This window comes from Pelobates fuscus, chromosome 2, assembly GCF_036172605.1.
Source record: "Pelobates fuscus isolate aPelFus1 chromosome 2, aPelFus1.pri, whole genome shotgun sequence".
NCBI lineage: Eukaryota > Metazoa > Chordata > Amphibia > Anura > Pelobatidae > Pelobates > Pelobates fuscus.
The window spans coordinates 351,338,038-351,361,886 of NC_086318.1; the positions used below are offsets into that span (position 1 = coordinate 351,338,038).

Here is a 23,849-nt window from a genome sequence, read left to right on the forward strand (position 1 = left end):
TCCAATTATATAATAAGCTAATACAACTAATATCATACTGACTAGTCACCTAATCAGTTTGAAAACTCATCACTGAATTACTTCATACTATTTCACATACTACTATCCATAACCAGTGATGGATCATTCTGTTCAGATTTCTGAATGAGGGAGTTGTCCACTTGCTGAGGAATCCTCCCATGTACCTTGTGCACATCATTCTGTATGCATGTTCCAGTGATGACACTTAATGGGACCTGTCCTCTCTTATTCTGCCCATCCCTTGAAGTCATAAAATGTGACCGCCCAGCATATTTCTGTTTGCAATACTTGTTTGGCTTCTTTCATGGTTCAAGGTATAGTAATATTTGTAGCAGGTGACAGGGACTCACTTCTTCAGTGGAAGAACACCAGAGGACTTCGCCTTGGGTATCTTCGAAGGGTAAGAAAATCAATACTATCCAATATTCACTTAATTCACTCTATTATAACACTTATATTTGTATGCTTTAATATTTTCTTGCAACATTTCCTACTTATACATGAAAAGATACAGACACACACACACACACAGATACATATATATATTTATTTATTATAGATATGGTATATATGTATCATATATATATCATATATCTATAATCAATAGCCATGCCAATAATCAATAAATATTAAACAATGCTATTATAAACATGCATATTGTTAAAGTACATTGATTTCAAAATAAATTTATTTACTATTATTTAAAAAAATATTTAAAAAACAAATACTAAGTCTTAGTATTTCAGCATTATCAGAGGGTGTATCTGCTTTGCCATAACTTACTGAAAAGATTGTTATTGTAAAACAAGGCTCCCTTGGGGCAATTAAAAGTAATAGACACTTATTCAAAGTAAATATACTTCCACATGGTGCATCCATATATTGTGTATTGGGGAGATACCCACAGAGATCATAAGGCTTACTATAAGTATGATCCTGGCATTGCTGAATAACAGCTTCGGTAGCAGATGGCATAGTTGGTTTTAAACATGCACTATCAGGATTCTGACGGTAAAGTTAAAATCGTAAACCAATGGGTAGATTAGAAATATGTCGCTAACAGAAAAGTTTGGCAAAGTTCTGAGAGTGGAGCAATCACTATGGAAACCATTGGAATCTGCAGGAATATGAAAAAACATTTGTCACACTTTTCTATTAGTAACACAACTAAATCCTCCCATAAAATCAGTAATTAAGACATTAAATTAAACAATCAAAAGTGGGAAAATGTTCATGAACATTTATCACAGATACAAACCTTTCCTGATGAGGCACTTTTCCAACAAGCATTGAGTTTGAATCATCAATCTATATATTTTTTTAAGTATCCATGAACCCATTTGTATAAGTTTCATTGCATTGAGGTGTTATCTAATCCCCCGCCTCCCATCCTTTTTCTTTTTACTTCTTATTTTTCTCTTAACCAAACACGTTAGTGGATATTGTTATTGTAACATTATAACGATGCAAAACATTGATTGAACAAATATCTCGTTCTGTAAGGTAGACTTGAAATGTAAACTGACTGGTTTCTTTTGTTCCTTAACCCCTTAAGGACACGCAAAGAATTACAAAAAAACGAAACATCTTCATTTTTTTAGATTATCTTTTTGGTTATGTCGCTGTAAGTCTATGGGCTCTATTTTTTTAAGTTTTTTTGTAAAACCACTTCGGAGAGATTTGACTAGGAACATGGCTCTTGTTGGCACAGATAGCCTGCTTTCGATATTTCTGATAGAACTCTGTGGTACATTGAAACAGAATTATGATATCTAAGGAAAGATCGCCGATTTGGAAAAAGAAAAAAACTCTCCAACGCTGCTTTAGTCACAGATTAGACTTTTAAAAAAACAACAACTTTATCTTGTAAGTGACATGACCATATGACCAAAGCATCGGAGTACACATGCTCAAATTGAATCACTATTTAACAGTAAACCAATACTAGAGTACAAAAAACAAGCAAAAAATGAGAAGGATAAAAAAAATGAAAATACAGAAATTGGAGAACCTGAGAATGGGGGCGGGGTAGTCATTAAAACCTCACATGCCGTGATGTACTCATCTGGTTAGTGGGCACAAAATTGTACAATTCAGTTTTCATTTAACAGCAATATAGTTTTTAGAGAATAAATACCGCAAAGCAATTAACACATTGACTTATTTGCATTTAATAGAGTTGTTACCTTTACATGGATGTTGGCACATATTTACATTTAATAATACTTTGTATTATTGCAGTGAATCCAGTGTTCACACTTAGTTAACAGTAGATCTGTGGGAACCTTTGTCATTAAATTCAATGCATAATAGTGTGGTTTTCAAAAGTAAATATTCTTTTGTAGGTATGCTTTTGTTTCATCGGCTGCTGTAAAATATGCAGTTAGTTTCATTTTATTTTTTGTGAGATTGTTGGGATACCTCTTTTCAAGAAATCTATAATTTCTATTTCATTTTTGGAAGGTAAAATCACCCTTTGTTTCTTATAATAGTTTATTTAGACATTGTACTTGTCATTCCAATATGTTTTGATTTAGAGACTAGACGAAAATAACAGCAATTAAATAACTGACACAGAATTCTAAAACAATGATGGGTTATACAATTTGTCATAACCCAAATGATCAGTCTCATAGTTTAATGTGAATAGAAGACCCCCAAATCTGGAATTTATGTACTTGCATAACCAGTGGCGTACACACAATCCATGGGGCCCCGGTGCAAAACTGTCCCATGGGTTGCGCTCTAATGATGATATTCATTTCCATCGGGTGGCCCTAACAGCATGGGCCACCGGATGGGCCCCTTCACGAGCGGCCTCTGCAAATATACTGCGTGGCCGGGCGCAACACATGGCGGCAGGCACCTGGTTGCAGGGCGGCCAGGCCCCTTGTAGTGACGGGCCCGGTAGCAGCCGCGGTATGTACGCCACTGTGCATAACTTCAAAAGGGCTCAAAAAACATATATTATCCAAGAATATATATACCAGCAAGCAATTCAAAGAGAATAGAATGGCTGGTAGTACAGATAGTATCTACTAAGATTTTTAACAGTAATTTTTATAAAATTTTCCCTCAAACACTTTCCTTTGAGCCAAGTTCTCCGATGCACAGCTATCAGTGAGGTATCTCACATGTAATAAATATAGCTGCATGTCATTGTACAGCGCTACAGAATCTAATGGTGCTATATAAATAATAAAATAATAATAATAATAATAATAATTGTTGATAATGGCATCTTCGAAGTTTTGAAACTGTGTATACTTACATTTATTCCACAGTAAATGCAGTTAGTCCGAGCCGGAAGGGTTTAAACCTCCACTTACATGTGCACAGGACGCTACATCTATATAGAAATATTAGCTTTTCAGAGTCAAACTTGAGAATAATTCATGATATTATAAAAAGTACAGGCTTGCCCGGTTTGCACGCTACATAACAGTGTCCTAGATGGGTTATTTACTAAATTGAGAATCCAGAGAGAATTATAATTTTACAGTCAAAATAGCCATACTGGAAAACTTTGCAAAGTCGGCTACTATAGCTTGAAATTTTAAATTAATTTTGAAGTCCGTTTAAACTCTCACTTTAGAAAATAATCCTGCAAGATTTCTTCAGAGTAGAAGGGTATATATTAATTCATTGGAAAGTACAAATACTAAATTGCATTCAGGACTAATGGATTCAGGACCCCAGTAGAAATTTTTTTAGACTTATGCTAATATTTAGACCTCACCCGTATAAAGCATGAGCCTAATTTCTATTCTTATATGACGGATGGATGGGTGGGGTGTGTTGGGAAGTGAATATCAAGATGCACGTGACAGAGAATCTTCATGCAGATAGCTTAGAATAGCCAGAAATCTTAGAGTGCATGAACATAGTTCTGTTTTAATTTTAGTTTAGGTGGAGCATCTTATATTTTTAGAATGCTAAAGAAATTTTGTGAGTCATAGCTTGGCACATGTTGTACAATTACATTGGTTTAGGCTGCTCCACCTCACTGACACTTCTTTTGTTTGAGTGTTTACCACATATTATATAAAGGCTTTAACATACAGCATTGTGTGAAGCTTCATTTGAATGTATTATACTGCATGGGTTAGGAGTTATGGGTTTAAATGGATCATAGTGAGGTATTCTGGCTAACCAATGTCAACTATCCGTTATCTCAACTCACATTTTCTCATTTCTCACTTTTCTCATTTCTAAGAATGATGGTAGTGGCTGACCAAAGTACCATCAGTGCGATTGTACCTGCACAGACACATCTGGAACTTGTGTGGTTAAATTGCTGTATAAATATCAAGGGCCAGGGCACATGTGTGGAATGCTTACAAGTAGCTAATACATGTAGTGATAAGTAATAGCTTGCTAACTGGGTAATATTTGCTGCAGTTTGGGCGTAACTCTTGTATTTCCTCTGTACGTATGAATTACATCATTTGTAGTATATAAGCTTTGTTCACTGATGACTCGAGGCTCCGTGAGCATTAGTATGACATTGGGACTTTACAGCTGCAAATAAATAGTTTGTTTGTTTTTACCAATGACCTGTGTCCGGAGTGTTTCTGTGTTACCCGATACTAAGAGGATCTGCTACAATAGGAATGTGGGTAGAGCCTGGCTGAGAATGGTTGTAGTTGCAATGCACAACATGCGTACCCATCCAACAGATCTCACTTGTAACAAGCTCCGACCATATATTCATTTACCAGCGCATATCATTTAAAGTAGCAATTAAAATTATGCGTCAATAGACAGAATTATGGCCACGTTGTAACGAACCTCATGTACTTCAAGTCGTACGTTTGTTCGTAATCTCCCAAAATCCGGCAGAGGTTGTGTGAATTATTGCTCTCAGTCGTTCGCATACCCAAACATCAGTCGACCCAGCAGGGGGTCCCCAGACAAAACATAGAAACAACACGCCCAGGCGTCTCTGTGTATGGGAGATAAGTGAGTTTGCTTTCCTTAAAATAATTATCTCCCAGGCACTAGAGGTACAAAGCATAAATTAGAAAACACCCCAAAACATACATAATATTAATAGGAACCCCCATAAGCCTGGATCTGAGCGCCCAAGTTGTCCAACTAGCGCCCAGATCCGTTTGGCGGAAGCAAATTGCCATCTGGGTAAAGTTTGGACAGACCGCACACGTGGTGTCTGCCCAAATTAGTTCCATAAAAGAAGTGGTTGCGGTCGGTCAGCGTTCGGGAGTTTCTACACAAAAATAAACAAATGCTTTCCCTGGCTCATAGGTAGCGATTGTTCTGCTTGTTTGTGCGAACCTTTTCACCGAACAGCGCTCTCCTGGCTTGTCGGGAACAGAAGCAGGCGGCGGAACAAAGTTACCAAGGTTTGAGAGTTACCGTACCCGTCTTGGAGTTCCAGACACTCTACGACCAAGTACCGCTGCCTGCGTTTGGGAGACAACATGGCCTCTGTTTTCCAGAGCATGTGTCCTTTGGTTATATGAATGGCGGCCACCCATAGAGAGCACTTAAGTTTATGGTTGCTTTGAAGATAATGAGCCAGGGGGTGGTCTACATTCGGTAGATAGAAGTAACGAACCAAAGGGAAAACAACTTGGGCTTAGGGAAAATAAAAGGATTCCAGGCCAGTTTGTAACACATGTGAATAACAAATAGCTGGTTAAAGGAGATCTGGTACATCTTTGTTGCACAACTCCTAAAAATTAACTCTGGGCTGTGTCCTATTTTTCTGTTCCATTTTTTTATTTACACCGTGTGCCAGGCTGTGCAGGCCATAGCATAAAATATAAATTTATTTAACACCTATGGTGCTCTGAGTGCTGATAATGAAAAATCTAAAACCATAAATGAATCCAGCAGTGGTCCCAATATGTGAGTTAAACATATACACGTCTAGGAAAATACACGTAAAAAAAGTAGAAGAAATATGTTTAAACATATAATAAGTATAAAAGACCCTTAAAGAAGCACTCAAAGCGCCACAACCACAACAATGCGCTTCCAGCTCTACTGAGAGGAGGCAGACAGCTGTGCCATGCTAACCACAGATAAGAAGTCAAACCATCCTAAAGTGGTTTGACTACTTCCAATGAGCAGATGCCAAGACACTCCTGATGCCGTAATCACTACAATGCACTGTAGTGGTTATGGTGTTTGGAGCGCTACTTTAAAAATAGATTTGGCTTTAAAAATTTGAGACCTGTTTTATCACTTAGTTCACACAGTGAGAGTGGGCCCCATACTGACTGATCTGGAGAGTGTGGCAGAGAGAGGCACAGTGAGAGTCTGAGAGCATTATGCTCTGTTCCCGCCTTCTGAAAACACATTAAGATATTGGAGGCTGAGAAGTGATGCGCAAGGGACAGCCATGGGGCTCGGCCACACAACAAGATAATAGGGACATGGCAAGAAACATATGGGGAGGGGGAGAGACACACAAGAGAGGCATGTATAGAGGCACACACAAGGAGTTCCTGTAGCCTAGGTCGGGAGTGGCTGTGACATCACTTGGCCCGTGATAATTTTCTGCTCAGGAGGTAATAAACTGCTGGCTACAAGGACCATAAGAGAGTCCATGCCTTAGGGTGCATAACTCATTCTTGTATATATTATTCTTGCCTGACACCTGGATATATTGTAGACACATAATAACATGGGTAAAAAGACTTAAGTACATCAAGTTCAAAAGTTTTAACATCTCCATATCTGTTGATCCAAAAGATGGAGAAAAACATTTAAATGGATTTCCAATTCTGCCCCCACGCAGGTAAACAATTCATCCATGGCTCCAAAGATCAGATTTCTCCTCGGATCACCAAGGTGTTAATAACACTTATAATAACCATTATAGCCATCATAAATCCGTTAATATAGAATCATGCTACAACAGCTTGCCATACAAGAGACCTAATCATTCATCCAGCCAGTTATAAAAATAAAAAACACCGGTAGAAAAGAGACACGTAACACACTTCAAACTAGCAGGGATGACTAAGTAGATGAGCAATTCTCAGAGTGAGGTTTATATCAATGGCTGATTGGAAGCTGGTATCGGAGAATAAGAGATAATATTCATTGGTAAAATATGCGATCTATGTAGAGATAATGAGCAGGGAGAGGAGTGTTATGTGCAGAACTGGTTAGTGATTGCAGAGATTGACAAGTGAGTAAAAATACTTGGAATTGGAGGGGTAAGAATGTTGTCAAGTAAGGTGATCTGTTTAAATATTCAAATGCCATGGGGATAATCAATACATTGCTATACTGTACATTGCTCCTTGCTACTAAATGGGTTAAAGTACATTTCTGGACGTATCTGGCGTTGGAGTATGACATCAATGTTTTAATTCCTTAATGTGCAATAATATTTATTAAAATCTCACCTGGGTCAGGATTCTGTAACTGTGAATAGCTGGGTATTGTGACTAATGAGGATTAAGAACTGGGTGTACAATACAAATTCTAAACATTCATCCTTAAACCCTGCTCCTGCCAGTAATTCTCCTTCTATTGACTTTGATACCTTTCTATCGCTTGCTTTGACTCCGTGCACGTTCTAACCTCAACTATTAAACCACAACTCTTTCACTAAAGTGAGAATTCGAGGTCAAAGTAGTTTAACAGAAAGCATAGCTGACTTGGAGATTTTTTACAGTTTGCTATTTTGACCTTAAATTTCCAATTCCCTTGGAATTCACTTGTAATTCTCACTTTAGTGAACAGCCCTGATTCTCATGTAAGGGCCTGTTTGACTGTAAACAACTGTCCCTCAAAGTGGATAAGGTCTACCCAATGTGGTCAGGACTTTTAGTCTGTATGTTATATTGCATTCTGTAATTTCATATCATTTTGACTGGTTAGTATATTTATTTCCCACACCGGTCCACGCCCCACTCCCTCCCCTCACAAGCTCATAGTGCACGCATGAGGTGGTAGCAACACTATTTAAATTCATACCTCCCAATCGAAATGCCGGTGGGAGAGGGGGTAACATTTATGGGCCTGTGACAGGTCTGCCCAGAAAGGGGAAAGGAACACCTTGTGTGTATAGTATCAGTGTGAGTGATTAATTGCAGGGCACTTTGTGAATAGCGTGAGGGTTTGTAAATGCAAAAAGCAAATGAACTATTTGCAAGCGTGCTTTGTGCTGCACACATATATTCTTTGTGAGTAATCCGGTACTATACTTTGTATAAGGTTCAAATACGAAGAGCAGAGATGTTTAAGTCTGGCCGACTAGTGCAGATTAAATTGGGTTGGCGGAATTCAGACCAGATCTTTCGTAAAGTTAAGAATAACCATTCTGCCTATTAGTCCTCCCACCACTGTTCTGCATCTACATCTCCTCTGTTACACGCCCCATCTGTCCACTTGTGTCTCTCTAGATCTCTCATCAAAATATTTATCTCCCATTTCTCACGTGACTCCCTCATTTCTCCCCATAGCTTTCCCTTCGCAGCTTTCTCATTCCTCTCACCATCTCTTTCCTAATTATTCTCCACATATCTCTCCTTAGATTCTCTAAATGTCTAATTATTTCTCTCCCCATTTCTCTTCATGTTTCCGCCATTTCAATTCACATGCCTCTTCCCCTCTTTCGCTCTTATTTTAAGTGCCACCTGTCTCAGCGTTAACATATAGCACACCTGAGCAGGATGTGGTTATGGTTTTGTGCATTCCCTCGCAGGGCTGTTCTGCGGCAGCGCTGTCGTGTATGTGTTTAACGCTACACCATCCCTTGTGCAGCATCTGTGCCAGAAAAGCCTGCAAGGGAGTGCAGATAAATCCTCAGACAGCATGAATCTCACACCACATATTAAAGTAATAATAAAACTTTTCATACGGCATGGAGAGCCTACAGTTTTGGCTACTTAATTTACACCATAGATTAAAGAAAGAGTGCTTAACAGATTCGGGAGATCTCTGATCTCCCAGTCAGCCCATCTTACTCTGTCTCCCGACCAAGGACATTTTGTTGTATGTGCTGGCTGAGAAATGTAACTTATTGATGCCTGACAGGGGGTGGGTATCTGACCCATGTCATGCCCCCCCATAGAAATATTTGTCCACCTCATCCAGCTTGGTTCCTACGCCCATGCTAAATGTCTGTACTTGAGCTGGGTGTGATTGTAAGTCTTCCTCTTAAATGTAAAAAAAAACACCTAACTTGTTATTTTTATACTTTCTTTATCTGCTTTGTATGTAATTTGGGAGTATGCTCATTTGAGAGAGAGATATAAATAGCATCTTAATCCATTATACCTCATTAGCATAGCCTTGGACCAACAACAAGAACTTGTTGTTCATTATAGTTCTGTCCACTACGCAATCTCCATATTGGCACAAAATTTTGCGTAATATAAAGTTACCATTACTGCTTGCCTTGTTCTGCTTTATATTATTTCCCACTGTAATGTAAGCTCACATGGATCAAAATGTCTAATTATAAATCTGATCAGGGTGTATTAGTTATACATAATTAATAATACATTTAATAATACATAAACACCACCAATAACAATACGACATCGCATGATAAATGCATCAGGACATTTGGCAATAGCATGAGTGGAAACACGTTTCACACCACAGTAGACTAAGCTGTAAATGTAAACGCCCAAATGTACAGCACACCTTATCTAACTAGAAGAATGTGTCGAAGTTAAATGGAAGTGTCTCTGTCTTATTTTATACATTACACAGTCTGTAATTCTGTGTGTTACAATCTGGATCAGGCAACTGTGCTGCTCTTCAACTTTGCACTGGTGAAGGACCCAGCAAACCGTGTCAAAAAGGAAGGAGACAAACACAAAGCACAAATCAAAAATGACTCACAACAAACTCCCTCAAAAACCCTGCCATCGGGGGCGGGGCCGGGCCGCCGAGCTGAGCGGTCGCAGGGCAGATCAGCTCCTGCTAAATATGTCCTTTTTGGCCTGGAAACCATGCTTTAGGAGGGAGTGACAGACCCGCGACTGCGACCCCCGACGTCCTTGGGCTACCGGAGCTGAGGAGAGGCTTGCTCCTGCAGTTTTAGTCCCTCAGGGGAGAGGTCCCTGCGGCCACAGGCGAGACCTTACCCGGCGGTGAGTGGAGTGGACGGCCGCCGCACCACTATCCTGCCCACTGGAGCCCGACAAGCACGGATACCACCGGCGGACCCGTTCCCGATTCCCCCCCTCTGGACCGGGGGGGTGATCCCGGTCCTCACCCTGAAGCTGCACTCGGAGACACCACAGCGCACGCCCCAGGCCTAGATCTAAGATGGCGGAGGCCATGTGCGCAGAGCCTGATGCAGACACCATTTGGTCCGACGCGCACAGCAACGAGCACTAAATGACCTCGGACTAGGAGGACAGGGCAAACCCCAAACACGGGGCCGACCTCGGGAATAAGGAAGCGGGCAACAAATGAAGGCAATTACCGGAACAACCACCGACATGCACACTGACCGACTGGAGAAGCTCCCGCGCAAACCCGCTGGCGGCACCTACCGGAAAAAGAACACTCTGGATAGCAGCCCTCAGACCTGGGCTATGTGTGTGCCCTGGTGAGACAGAGCTCCACTTTCTGGCTATGAAGGAGAAGCTAATCGTGCCACCCAAAGGAAGGACTATCTGCTTGAGCACATGAGTGGCATCGGGTGAGGACTTTCGCAACCATAGGGACTCTTTTCACCACAGCTGAACATGGTCCTTAATCACATTCATTTTACATCCCCTGACTTGTGGTTCCCTGCAGCACTGTATCGTTTTGTTTTTTCATTGTTGTCTCTGTCCTATTTCAGCAGCCTTATAATACAAGCAAGGCAAGTGCCCTGTAGGTAGTCAGACTACTGACATGTCTCCCAAGCGCTTAATATGTCACATAGGTGCAGCACTACAAATCACCTAGATACCTCTCTCATGTAGTCAGCCAGCGCAATGTATGTCTCACGTTTACTAGGTGAATGTACCCGCAATGTTAACTTTACTGTAACCCTTATCTTAAACTCGTAACCCACATTTGTAAAACAGCTAGACTAAGCCAGCTCAAACTTTGCTGAATAAAACTGCCAGCGATGCTACCTTAAGTTCAGAGACACATTCAGCTGTTTAGACCCTCTACTGTTTATTGCTTGAAATACCTCTAAACAAAAATTGTGCTAGATTTCCCATGTACCCATATGCTGAAATGTTTATAATGCGTTGGAGGAATGCCTTTGGGGTACCTCACGACCATATGTTATAAGCTTATGCACTACAAAAAATAAAGAATTTAAAAAAAAAAAAACCCTGCCATCCAAATATAAGTCAGAAGATGTTAAACGTTGTTCAAAGACCCCCGAAAAGCCCAACCCAACTACTGTGGGCAGCAGTCATGCTACCTCTTTCTAAGTGTCCAGGGGGAATCCTTTCTTTGAGAGGAAGGCCAGACAGCATCAAGCTCAGATCCTCATTTGCTGTGGCAGTATTAATGTATAAAGACCGGCTTCAGATAGACAAATTTAAGATATAAATTGTGCTTGTGAATTTAACAGTGATTGCATAGGCTACAAAATCTACTTACCTGAAACATTTTACGCCCCTCCTCAAAATTGACAGGTGCCGAACCAATGTACATTTAGCTAACACAATAAAAAAAAATATATATATATTTTTAGAATAAAGGATATTTGCAACACAGGATCACTTTAAATTCACCCTGCATTTAAAGGTATCTCCCACGGTGCTTACATAGTGAAAATAGTATGTACTTTACAAAGTAGATACACGTTTTACAGTTTATGCCTGCATTATTATTATTATTATTATTATTATTGCCATTTATATAGCGCCAACAGATTCCGTAGCGCTTTACAATATTATGAGAGGGGGATATAGCTATAAATAGGACAATTACAAGAAAACTTACAGGAACAATAGGTTGAAGAGGACCCTGCTCAGACGAGCTTACAGTCTATAGGAGGTGGGGTGTAAGACACAATAGGACAGGAAATATCAATCAAATAGGGTGGGAGTGAAGCAGAGCTGGAGGAGAGAGTAAAGCACTGTCCTATAGGAGAGAGCAAGAGACAGGTATGTGAGGTAGAAGTTACTATGGGAAGCCATAAGCTTTCCGGAAGAGGTGGGTTTTAAGGCCCTTCTTAAATGATTGAAGACTAGGGAAGAGTCTGATGGCGGTAGGCAGGCTGTTCCATAGGAGAGGAGCCGCCCGCGAGAGGTCCTGCAAGCGTGAGTTGGCCGTACGGGTGCGAGCAGCTGAAAGGAGAAGGTCACGGGCAGAGAGGAGGAAACGAGGAGGGGCATACCTATGGATCAGTGAAGAGATATAAGAGGGGCTAGAATTGCATTCTACCATTTGTATTTATTTTTTTGTTTCTGTTAAATGCACACTAAAAAGCAGGCAGGATTTCACCCCCTTATTAAGTGCAATAATGTGGCTGAGAACGCACAGCCGATTCTAGTCTTTCCTGTGTTATTGTTAAAGTTCTGTAAACGGTAGGGGTTGTACGATGCAAGCCATAGCATAATAAGTCAAAATACTGTTGTATGGAAGATCACTGGTATTGAATAGCCAACGATAGAAATGCAAGTTTGAAGCAAACAATACAGAAAACCTATAATAGAAATGAAACTCAAAAACACTACTCTGTGGTACATATGGATTTTTAATTTCTCTAACCTTGTCCTGAACTATCTAAAGTTTTATAAATAATAGCAATTCATGTTTATGGAAGAAACTACTGGACTTTCACTTGCTTGACTCCAACATTGAATCACAAATGTTATGTTGTTGGCTTAATAAAAAGGGAAAGGAATGTTTTGCTGCTGCCTATTTATGAAAGACGAGAAAGTTTTGCTACCACAAGGTGCATAGATTATCTTCAATAGTCATATTCTAATCTAATGTGTGAAGCCATAGGAATGCAGACAGTCGACATATTTTGTCCATACTGGTTGATCTGGGTTGTGTTTGCAGTAAGTGCTAAGCTAAAAGCAGAAATGTCCTGAAGGTGAGGTGTTTCTGAAAAATGCTCCTGTAGAGTAAACATATAAAGGAATGAACTGACTGCACTACTTAATTTATAGACACTTCGGGGATGGCGAAAACATCCGAACAATGCAGGCTTCATAGTGGATCTGTCACTGACAGATGGCTAATGTAGCTTATAATCATTTGGAGAATCAGGTCCAATATGACCACAGCTGATGCTCTCAGCCAATGTGCTTAGTCCTGCATTGCATGGCTTTAGGAACTTATAACTCTCCCACGTTAGTAATGGAGGAGGGGAGTAGTGCCTGGCTGGCCCCCGGTAAAAAGTGAAACCATACAGAAATGGTTTGACTATTTACAAAGAGGGGGCTGGGGACTCCCGACACCATAGCCACTACAGAGATATGTAATGGTTATGGTGCTTGGAGTGTTCCTTGGGAAATTCTAAGCAGAAGAAACGTATAAAGTCTTTGGAGATGTGTTAGTCAGCATTCTGAAAAACTATTTAGCTAAACATGACAGGGTGCTCGATTTATTCTATCCATGCCATCTCATAGTTTGTTTGACCTTCATATATAAAACAACAAACCCAAAAACAGCAAACACCGCTGATTATATGGTTCAAACATTACCAGTCCAGACCTCATGGTGGTGCTGGTGGGACTTCTCTTACCCAATGACATGCTTGAAATCAGAGATGATCTAAACTAAATATTAAATTGCTTTCGATATTAGCATTTTACTTGCCTGAGGGACTAAAAACAAACTCTTAACTGATTAAGTATAGACATTTTTGATGGATTAACCCCTTAAGGACCAAGCTTCTGGAATAAAAGGGAATCATGACATGTCACACATGTCATATGTCCTTAAGGGGTTAAATAAACTATGCATTACCATTAAGAGATTTTTTTTTTTTGCAGGAATGTGTGGAAATATCCATTGATATCATGAAACTCTGAACCTGCAGTCAACATGGTAAATGTTCCAAACAAATAATGTTCTGGGGTATGAGCACGTAATCAGTGGAAACCCATATTTACTAGAGTGATTTTGGTGCAAAGTGTTAAATTGAAAGAGTTAAAAGGACACTATAGTCACCCAGACTACTTCATCTCATCAAAGCGGTCTAGGTGCAGTCTCCCTGTCCCACCTGGTCCTGCAATGTATATCATTGTAGTTTTTGAGAAACTCCAATAATTAACTTGCAGGACTAACACTGCCTCTAGAGGCTCTGCATGACGACATCCTTCGTCATTGAAATCATCATAGGAAAGCATTGAAGCAATACTTTCTTATGGGGAGTATGCCGTGCATACGCATTGGTCCCCCCACCCCCCTGTTGGATAACGTTGGAGTGCCCACGCAGCGGGTAAATGACTGATGCTTTTTTTTTACCCTTTAGCTGCTGGAGCAGGGCTGCAAAGGAGTGGGGGGACTAGAGGGCACTATTGTGTTAGAGATACAGATTTTTATTCCTAACACTATATTATTTTAATTTTTTTATTATTTATATAGCACCATCAAATTCCATAGCGCTGTACAATGGGTATCTCTTTAAGTCTAAGTTTCCATAGAGTACTCACAGTACGCAACATTGGAAGCTGTCTCTATGCTGCTTCTTGACATCATATCTCCCTTTGCATCCAAATCCCAGTGATGGCCAAAGGTCAATCCAAACAAGTTCATTTGGCAAAGCAGAATGATAATTGTGCAGTAACTGCTGTCTGTAAAAGACAACTTGGCCCAATCTGAATCACTTTATTGTGTTTTTTTTCTTATCCTATAGTGTGTTCATTATCCTAATTTTTTTTTATTTTTTTTTATAATTATTTTTCTGACCTAGCTTGGCATATCAATTATTCTATTTGCTATTGTCAATAGACCTGTCTTTGTCTTACACTAACCTTCGATTCAACTTGTCTAACCAATCTGTGTACCACTTTCCTTGACTTTGGATATTTCAGATTATTGCCTTCCAAGGCCTTTTGTGTTAAAACTGAATTTTATACCAGTGACCAAGCTGGCATTAATTTACAAAATGTTAAAATCTCACTCCTCATGTTATTTTAGAGTTTTGATTTGGATAAAGGCAATAAGTTGGTCCTTAGTGGACGTTCTAAGAGCATTTCTGATCTGCTGGAACTGGATGATGACAATGGCAAGGTGGTCGTTTCTGGCATAAATGAACATGAACAAGTTAGCAATAATTTGGGACTGAAAGAAGGTATGTTTTCACACACTTTCGATAATATAAGCATGTATTTAATCTCCTTTAATAAGGCATATCCTGGTCATATGTGAGGGATTTTGTTGAGGAGGTGGGGAATTTAATTGGACCAAAGGGTTGACTTCTTCTTGTCTATCTGTTATTAGGGTAAAGAACTTAGACACCCTAACCCACATTATATTTATTAATTCTACGACACTCTTCCCCACTTCCCTGGATGTAGAAGAAAAGGTATGGTCCACTCTCAAGGTCCCTGACCAGTTATGGTATTATTCTCCATATCAACTACACTTGATTTGGAGGTAAAAGCGGAGTCATTTGTAAGACTTTCGCTGCTTAAAAATAGAGTCTGAGATATGATAGATCCTTTAATATTTTTATTAAAGAAAGTTTGAGAGAATTGACTGTTGATCTCTTCTTACATGCTAGAGTCTTACCGATAGCAATCTGTATCATTTTTTTTCCTTCATGGCTGTGGTTTTGAATTGGCCAATAGCAAAGAAGTACCATTTGTCATTGTTGCACTTAGACCAGGGGAACTGATTCTCTGAAAGAGATGACACACACTCAGAGGCAACATTTTATCCAACTACAAGTAAATTGACTTGTATGTGTATCAGGTAGGCATTATGCTCACTAAAATGAAATCAATAAAAATTAAAGGAACACTATAGGGCAGGACTACAAACATGTATTCCTGACACTATAGTGTTAAAACCCCCATTTAGGTGTCTTGTCCCCCCTTACACCTTCTTAGAAAGGGTTTAAACAAACCTTTTTTACAGCGCTGGCCTTGTCCCGATCCGCCTCTTTGGCTCATAATAATTAATTATTTTAGCCAATCCAATGTTTTCCCAAAATAATTAATTATTATGAGCCAAAGGGGAAGCATTGGATTGGATCAGATCACCAAGGAGGTGGGGTGGGCAGGGGCGAAACACTGGCCTGGCTAATCAGCATCTCCTCATAGAGATACATTGATCAATGCATTTCTATGAGGAAAGTTCAGTGTCTTCATGCAGAGCTTGGAGATGCTGAATGTCAGTGCTGCACACTGTGCTGCACTGGAATAGGAAGCACCTCCAGTGGCCAAATGAGAAGTGGCCGCTGGAGGTGTCCATAGGCTGTAATGTAAAAAGACAGTGTTTGCATGAAAATGCATGTAGGGACTGACTATACACACCAGAATAACTACAATGAGCTGTAGTTGTTCTGGTGACTATAGTGTCACTTTAAGATTAAAAAAAAAAACCCACAATATACTAAATGTTAGGAGCTTCACTTGTTACTCAGTGAGAAGCTATAGAGATTATGGAAAGAGAAATGGATACAAAATACTAAATGATATCTCAATTTCAAAATCTGCCATGGCAGAGATTATGTTGCAAAAACTCATTTTGCACCTTTGTTCTAAAGGGGCCCTATCCTTAAAAGATTATTACTCTTTTAACATTATATCATAGCATTTTAAGACTACAGTAGGCTTTTTTATTACCTATCAAAACTTTTTTTTTTGTATGTGTTTGTTTTGAAGAGTGAGATTTCTATTGATAACCCGGGATCTATCCGAATACTGATTGCTGGTAAAATGTTGAAGTGACAATCTAAGCACAGCAACCTTTTTCAGTACAGAGGTTATGGTTCTAGAGTCTCCCTCTTGCAGTGTCACAGCCCCTAGACCAGGGAAGTCAGTGTAAGAAATGTACTGGCCATCACACATGCACAACATGGACGCGTATCTCTCCTCCCATCTTTGGATATGGGGAATGTCCAAGTCTATCCAGTTTGCAAGAAAAACATGAGCTATATTTCTGAAGTATTCAGAGAACTGAATGTTAATGATAATTGATAAATAAGTCTGTTTATTTTTATTGTAAGACCTTGTTACAGTGCTTGCAGACATTGTCCTTCATTCATATAAGGGTGGTAGTGCTTGGATCTGTCTCTACTTGTGAAATTATTTGACCAGCAAAAGAATGCACTATGATGATAAAAAAAAATATATATATATATCTCTATCTGTATATGTATGTTTTTCAGGAGATGCTCTCCTTGGAGCCACCATTTATTTTGAAAACATGAAGAAAGAAGAGGTCATGGATATTTTGAAAAGGGCAGAGCCATACAAAGGTGGATTTCAACTACATGTCAAAAATGAGCCTACGGTGCCTCAGACTGGCATATATGCTCTTAAAACAGATCATGTGGTGAGTGTTTCTGTCTTTGCCATGTTTGACTAAAGCATCCGATTTAACGGGTTTCATAATATTTTGTCTTGCTTTGTCTATTTAGGGTACGAGAGCTTCAGTATATGATGACATCTTTAACAATAAGGTTCGCCGATACCTTAAAGGGTCAACTTCCTTGCAAGATGGATCCAAACCAGACAAAAATAATTTGCAATTTAAATCTAACACCTTGCAGGGCCCACAAATTGATTTGCCTGGTATTCCTACTCCAGATTTACAAATAAGCACTAAAGATCCTTCTTTCAAGTTACAAACACAGCTGAAAACCCCTGACATTGACACCAACATAACTCCTAAAGTGCAAGGAAAGATCAGCTTACCTGCAACTAAAGCAGAGGTTGATGGTAAGCTAAACACTCCAGATGTGCAACTCTCTATGCCATCCATACCAAGTCATGTTGTAAGTCCAGACATGAATATATCGCAACCAAATGTGAAAAGTTCTAAATTTAAGATGCCATCACTTAATTTTTTCCCGTCCAAGAAGACTGGTGATTATAAAGTAGCAGGGACAAATAGTGGACCACAAGTGCAAGCTGATCTTCCTAATGTAAAAAGTCCAGAACTTAGTGTTGACCTTCCTAAAACAGATATAAATCTAAAAACAAAGGCTCCAGGTATACAGGTTGATTTTTCAAAACCTGATGTGCAAATCCCAAATCTAAAAGGACCAGAATTGAATGTCAATCTACCCAAAGCTGATTTGAAAACACCAAACCTGAAGGGACCAGAAGTGAATCTTACCAAAGCTGACTTGCAAATGCCAAAACTTAAAGGACCAGAAATCAATCTGGACCTTCCCAAAGTTGATTTGAAAACCCCAAATTTTAAAGGATCAGGATTGAATGTTGGTCTTCCCAAGGCTGATTTGCAAATGCCAACTCTGAAAGGACCAGAAGTGAACTTGGATCTTCCCAAGGCTGATCTAAAAATGCCAAAACTGAAAGGACCAGAAGTGAATTTGGATCTTCCAAAAGTTGATTTGAAAGCACCAAAGCTAAAAGGACCAGAAGTGAATTTGGATCTTCCCAAGGCTGATCTACAAATGCCAAAACTGAAAGGACCAGAAGTGAATTTGGATCTTCCAAATGCTGATTTGCAAATGCCAAAACTGAAAGGACCAGAAGTGAATTTGGATCTTCCCAAGGCTGATCTACAAATGCCACAACTTAAAGGACCAGAAGTGAATTTGGATCTTCCAAAAGTTGATTTGAAAGCACCAAAGCTAAAAGGACCAGAAGTGAATTTGGATCTTCCCAAGGCTGATCTACAAATGCCAAAACTGAAAGGACCAGAAGTGAATTTGGATCTTCCAAAGGCTGATTTTCAAATGCCAAAACTGAAAGGACCAGAGGTGAATTTGGATCTTCCCAAAGCTGTTTTACAAAAGCCAAAACTGAAAGTGCCAGAGATGAATTTGGATCTTCCAAAAGTTGATTTGAAAGCACCAAAGCTAAAAGGACCAACACTTAATGTTAGCCTGCCCAAAGCTGATTTGCAGTTACCAAGAGGGAAAAAAACTGAAGTGAATATTGATCTTCCTAAAGCCGATTTGCAAATGCCCACACTTAAAGAACCACATGTAAATCTTGATCTGCCCAAAGTAGATTTACAAATGCCAAAAGTGAAAACACCAGAACTGAATGTAGGTCTTCCTAAAGCCGATATACAAATCCCAAAACTGAAAGCTCCAGAAGTGGATGTTGATCTTCCCAAGGCAGACATTAAACTTCCAAATTTCAAAACTCCACATATTGGTGTCCCAAATGTCAATTTGCAATCACCAAACTTAAAAGGTCCAAATATCAGAGTTGATGTTCCAAAGGCAAATCTGGAATTACCAAAAGGAAATGTGCCAGAAGTGAATATAGATCTCCCCAAAGCAGATTTAAATGTTCAAAAACTGAAGGGGTTTGGAGTGAATGTTCTTCCAAAGGGAGATATAAAACTTCCAAAGCTAAAAGGTACAGATGCAAACTTTGATCTTCCTAAATTTGATGTAAAGGTTCCCAAAGTTAAGGGACCAGAAGTAAAAGTTGATCTTCCAAAAGCTGACATAGGCATCCCAGAATTAACAGGTCCAGAAGCAAGTGTTGATCTTCCAAATATAGATATAAATGTTCCAAAACTAAAAAGTCCTAAATTAAATGTTGATTTTCCCAATGCAGATTTAAATGCTCCACAATTGAAAGCTCCAGGAGTTCATCTTCCAAAATCTGATTTTAAAATTCCAAATGTGGAAGGCCCTGATGTTAACCTTGATGTTACAAAACCAGACATGAAAGGAAAATTTAAAATGCCCACCTTTAATTTATTTGGTTCCAAAAAGATGCCTGATATTGAATTAGATTTTAAACCTCCAAAATTAAGGAGTGATGCTAATCTATCAATCCCTGATGTGGATTTAAAGACCACTGACCTAAATTTTAAAACCCCAGAGCCTAAATTCAATGGGCCCAAATTTAAATTACCATCATTTGGGGCACCAAAGGTAGAAGCTAGTGGTGGGATTCCAAGTGTAGATGGAAATTTAGAAGGGCCAAGTCTAGATATTAATACTCCCAATGTGAACTTGTCAGCACCTAAAATGAAGGGGGGATTAAATGTTCCTGAAGCCAATATAGATATTCCAGAAGCCGACTTAAAAGGTCCAAAATTTAAAATGCCTTCTTTAAACTTTAAAAAATCTGAGCAAAAAATAAGGAGTGATGCTAATCTATCAATCCCTGATGTGGATTTAAAGACCACTGACCTAAATTTTAAAACCCCAGAGCCTAAATTTAATGGGCCCAAATTTAAATTACCATCATTTGGGGCACCAAAGGTAGAAGCTAGTGGTGGCATTCCAAGTGTAGATGGAAATTTAGAAGGGCCAAGTCTAGATATTAATACTCCCAATGTGAACTTGTCAGCACCTAAAATGAAGGGGGGATTAAATGTTCCTGAAGCAAATATAGATATTCCAGAAGCCGACTTAAAAGGTCCAAAATTTAAAATGCCTTCTTTAAACTTTAACAAATCTGAGCAAAAAATAAATAATCCAACGATTAAACTGCCGTCGTTCCAAATGTCAAATCCAAGTGTTAAAACTCCAGATGTAAATGTAAATGCCCCAGATGTAGACATCAATGCACCCCAAATAAAAGTTCCAAATATACATGCTCCAAAACTGAATATGCCTTCATTTTCAAAACCTTCTTTTCAAATGCCTGTTCCAAAGTTAAGAACACCTGAATTAAAAGTAGGTGGCCAATTAAAGACTCCTGAAGTGGATATGAATGTACCCCAAATAAATATAAAAGGTTCAGAACAAAAAATAAATCCGCCTCAAGTTACAGTGCCCTCAGTTGACCTACCAAGTCCACATATTTCTGGCCCCAACATAAATGTCAGTGGAAAAATTAACAAACCAGATGTAGATATGGCTTTGCCTCATGGCACAGTCAGAATTCCAGATATGCCACATGCTGATTTAAAAGAGCCAAAATTTAAGATGCCAAATTTGCGCCTTTTTCCAGCGAAATTTAATGTACCAGACTTCCCGGATGTTGAAATTGGTGGATTAGATTCTGTGAAGTTTGATAAGCCTACCCCTCCCAATGTACATGGAAGTCTCACATTGCCCAATATGAATGTAAATTCTCAAAATGTCAGTCTTAAAAGTCAAGAAAAAAAGGCAACTTTGCCAAAGTTTAAGTTTCCTGGCTTTGGAAAATCTCGAACACTGTCAACAGACTATGATGCTAAAATCAAAATACCTGATGCCTCACTGCCAAAAGCAAATGTAGAGATGGAAGGTCCATCATTCAATGATAACTCAGCTAGCATTAAAACAAGAGGTGCCACATTCAATGTTCCTGATGCTGATTTAAAAGTTAGGGCCCCAGAACTAGAAAGTGGCTTACAAGCACCTAATGTTCAAGTTAAAGCACCCAAGATTACTATGGAAAGTTTAGATGGCACCTTATCATTACCCACATTTCCAACCTCCTCTGTGAAAATGCCAAGCCCTAGTGTTGACTTACCAGATGGCCAAATGAAAATTAGAGATACACCTGTGCAAATAAAAAGCCCTTCTTTTAACATAGATCCACCTTCTGCCAATATAATTGCCCCTAAAATAAATGTGGACATGCCCTCTGCCAACATTAAACCTCTGAAAATAAAAACTCCTGTGCTTCCAGTGAATGATTTAGATGTACAAATTCCCCAAGTACAAGGCAATCTGAATTTTTCTGCTCCAAAACTGGAAACTAATGGATTAAACGATCTTGACATTGATGACAAAATTCCATCTGCAAGTTTTAATGTTCCAGAATGGAAGAAACCATTCTCAGGCCATACAGAGGTGCCAGCTATAGATATTAATATGCCTCAAGTGAGAGGTAACAAAGATGGCGTATGCCAACATTGCCACATGCCTATGAATGCCTACTTTCCACACGGACAATTGAATTCTCCAGAATGGAAAATACCTTTTACTGGCCAAACAGAAGAAAATGGGGAAGATATAAATAGTCAGTTTAAGGTACCTAGTGCAAATGTGGAAATAGATTCACCCAAAACGAGCCTCAGTCCACTCTCAAAGCTTCCCTTTAAATTTCCTGAATCCAACTTCTCTTTGCCCGACGTTGACTTTGACTTATCAGGTCCAAGAATAAAAACATCGTAAATTCCCACTTTCTAAATTTACTCTGCTACCTTCAGTTCCATTATGGACAAACTGCATAAGAACACCTATTGCAAACAAGAACAAAAATCAAATGGTTGTTATTAATTCTTTAGACAAGACTTTTCACAACATCACAGTTACAAAGAGTCGATACATATGTTTGGAGGACTTTTAATGAGGATAATGTTTTTATTGATTGACATTTCCTGTTTCTGTGATTAATCTGGTAAGTGGGTATTACAGGGTTATAGTCAATAATGTTTAGCAAAACATATATGCTGTTTTATGTTACATAAGATAAGAGCAAGTATCAAAATATATGTGTATGTGTGCTTAATTATGCACAACCCTTTGACTGTGGGTGCACATTGCACAAACGTTCACTTATATCCTAGACTTAAGATAAGGCCAGGGACTAATTAAAAGTATTTCAAAAATTGGGCAGACTAGATGGGTTGAATGGTTCTTATCTGCCATCACATTCTATGTTTCTATGTTTAAAAAGTCTCTATATGAAGCAAATAATGTCTGTTGTGCTGAATTCTGCCTATTCCTGCAAACAAAAATTTTGTTGTGCAGAACCTTTTTTTGTGCAACACACACTGTTATTATAATTGCAAGCATTATGCCGAATACTTTTTTCTAGAGAGAAACCAATCACTTCCCTCGTTCTTGTTCATACTTAAAGAGTGATGAATTGCTTGCAAGTTTCCATAAAGTCTTGTTCAATCAGTATGGTTTTTATATTTTCATTAGACAAGCAGCTTGTGGTGGAGAAATGAAGAATAAAAAAAAAAAAGGTGATCACTCTTGCGGATCTTTTTTTTTAACAAACCAATATATTTTTATTATAATGTTTTGGAACATATATATTTATATATATATATATATATATATATATATATATATATATATATATATATATATTTACAGGGAGTGCAGAATTATTAGGCAAGTTGTATTTTTGAGGATTAATTTTATTATTGAACAACAACCATGTTCTCAATGAACCCAAAAAACTCATTAATATCAAAGCTGAATATTTTTGGAAGTAGTTTTTAGTTTGTTTTTAGTTTTAGCTATTTTAGGGGGATATCTGTGTGTGCAGGTGACTATTACTGTGCATAATTATTAGGCAACTTAACAAAAAACAAATATATACCCATTTCAATTATTTATTTTTACCAGTGAAACCAATATAACATCTCAACATTCACAAATATACATTTCTGACATTCAAAAACATAACAAAAACAAATTAGTGACCAATATAGCCACCTTTCTTTGCAAGGACACTCAAAAGCCTGCCATCCATGGATTCTGTCAGTGTTTTGATCTGTTCACCATCAACATTGCGTGCAGCAGCAACCACAGCCTCCCAGACACTGTTCAGAGAGGTGTACTGTTTTCCCTCCTTGTAAATCTCACATTTGATGATGGACCACAGGTTCTCAATGGGGTTCAGATCAGGTGAACAAGGAGGCCATGTCATTAGATTTTCTTCTTTTATACCCTTTCTTGCCAGCCATGCTGTGGAGTACTTGGACGCGTGTGATGGAGCATTGTCCTGCATGAAAATCATGTTTCCTGAAGGATGCAGACTTCTTCCTGTACCACTGCTTGAAGAAGGTGTCTTCCAGAAAATGGCAGTAGGACTGGGAGTTGAGCTTGACTCCATCCTCAACCCGAAAAGGCCCCACAA

At 38.9% G+C, this 23,849-nt stretch overlaps 1 protein-coding gene and 1 long non-coding RNA gene across 3 annotated transcripts in view; both read left to right on the forward strand.

Annotated features, from left to right (window-relative positions):
• The window catches only part of LOC134585877 (uncharacterized), a 130,275-nt gene extending 107,393 nt beyond the window's left edge, over nucleotides 1-22,882 (forward strand). Inside the window, exon 2 of the long non-coding RNA XR_010086553.1 lies at nucleotides 22,653-22,882. This is a non-coding gene — a long non-coding RNA (uncharacterized LOC134585877). The remainder of the gene's footprint in view (nucleotides 1-22,652) is intronic.
• On the forward strand, nucleotides 249-22,234 carry LOC134587333 (neuroblast differentiation-associated protein AHNAK-like). Of its 2 annotated transcripts, XM_063443630.1 has the most exons (5): nucleotides 249-421; nucleotides 13,920-13,974; nucleotides 15,070-15,223; nucleotides 17,267-17,433; nucleotides 17,519-22,234. In XM_063443630.1, the coding sequence occupies exons 2-5, from the start codon at nucleotides 13,972-13,974 to the stop codon at nucleotides 22,145-22,147; spliced, it is 4,953 nt and encodes a 1,650-aa protein (XP_063299700.1). In that variant the 5' UTR covers nucleotides 249-421; nucleotides 13,920-13,971; the 3' UTR covers nucleotides 22,148-22,234. The 2 variants fall into 2 exon arrangements, with proteins under 2 accessions (XP_063299700.1, XP_063299701.1); XM_063443631.1 differs by lacking the exon at nucleotides 15,070-15,223.
• Nucleotides 22,883-23,849: the final 967 nt, after the last annotated feature.

What these genes read in the sequence shown, in the direction of transcription:
- LOC134587333 (XM_063443630.1), top strand. An exon ending in TAATTTGGGACTGAAAGAAG is followed by an intron (nt 15,224 to 17,266) that starts GTATGTTTTCAC and finishes TATGTTTTTCAG; the next exon opens with GAGATGCTCTCCTTGGAGCC. An exon ending in CTCTTAAAACAGATCATGTG is followed by an intron (nt 17,434 to 17,518) that starts GTGAGTGTTTCT and finishes TTGTCTATTTAG; the next exon opens with GGTACGAGAGCTTCAGTATA.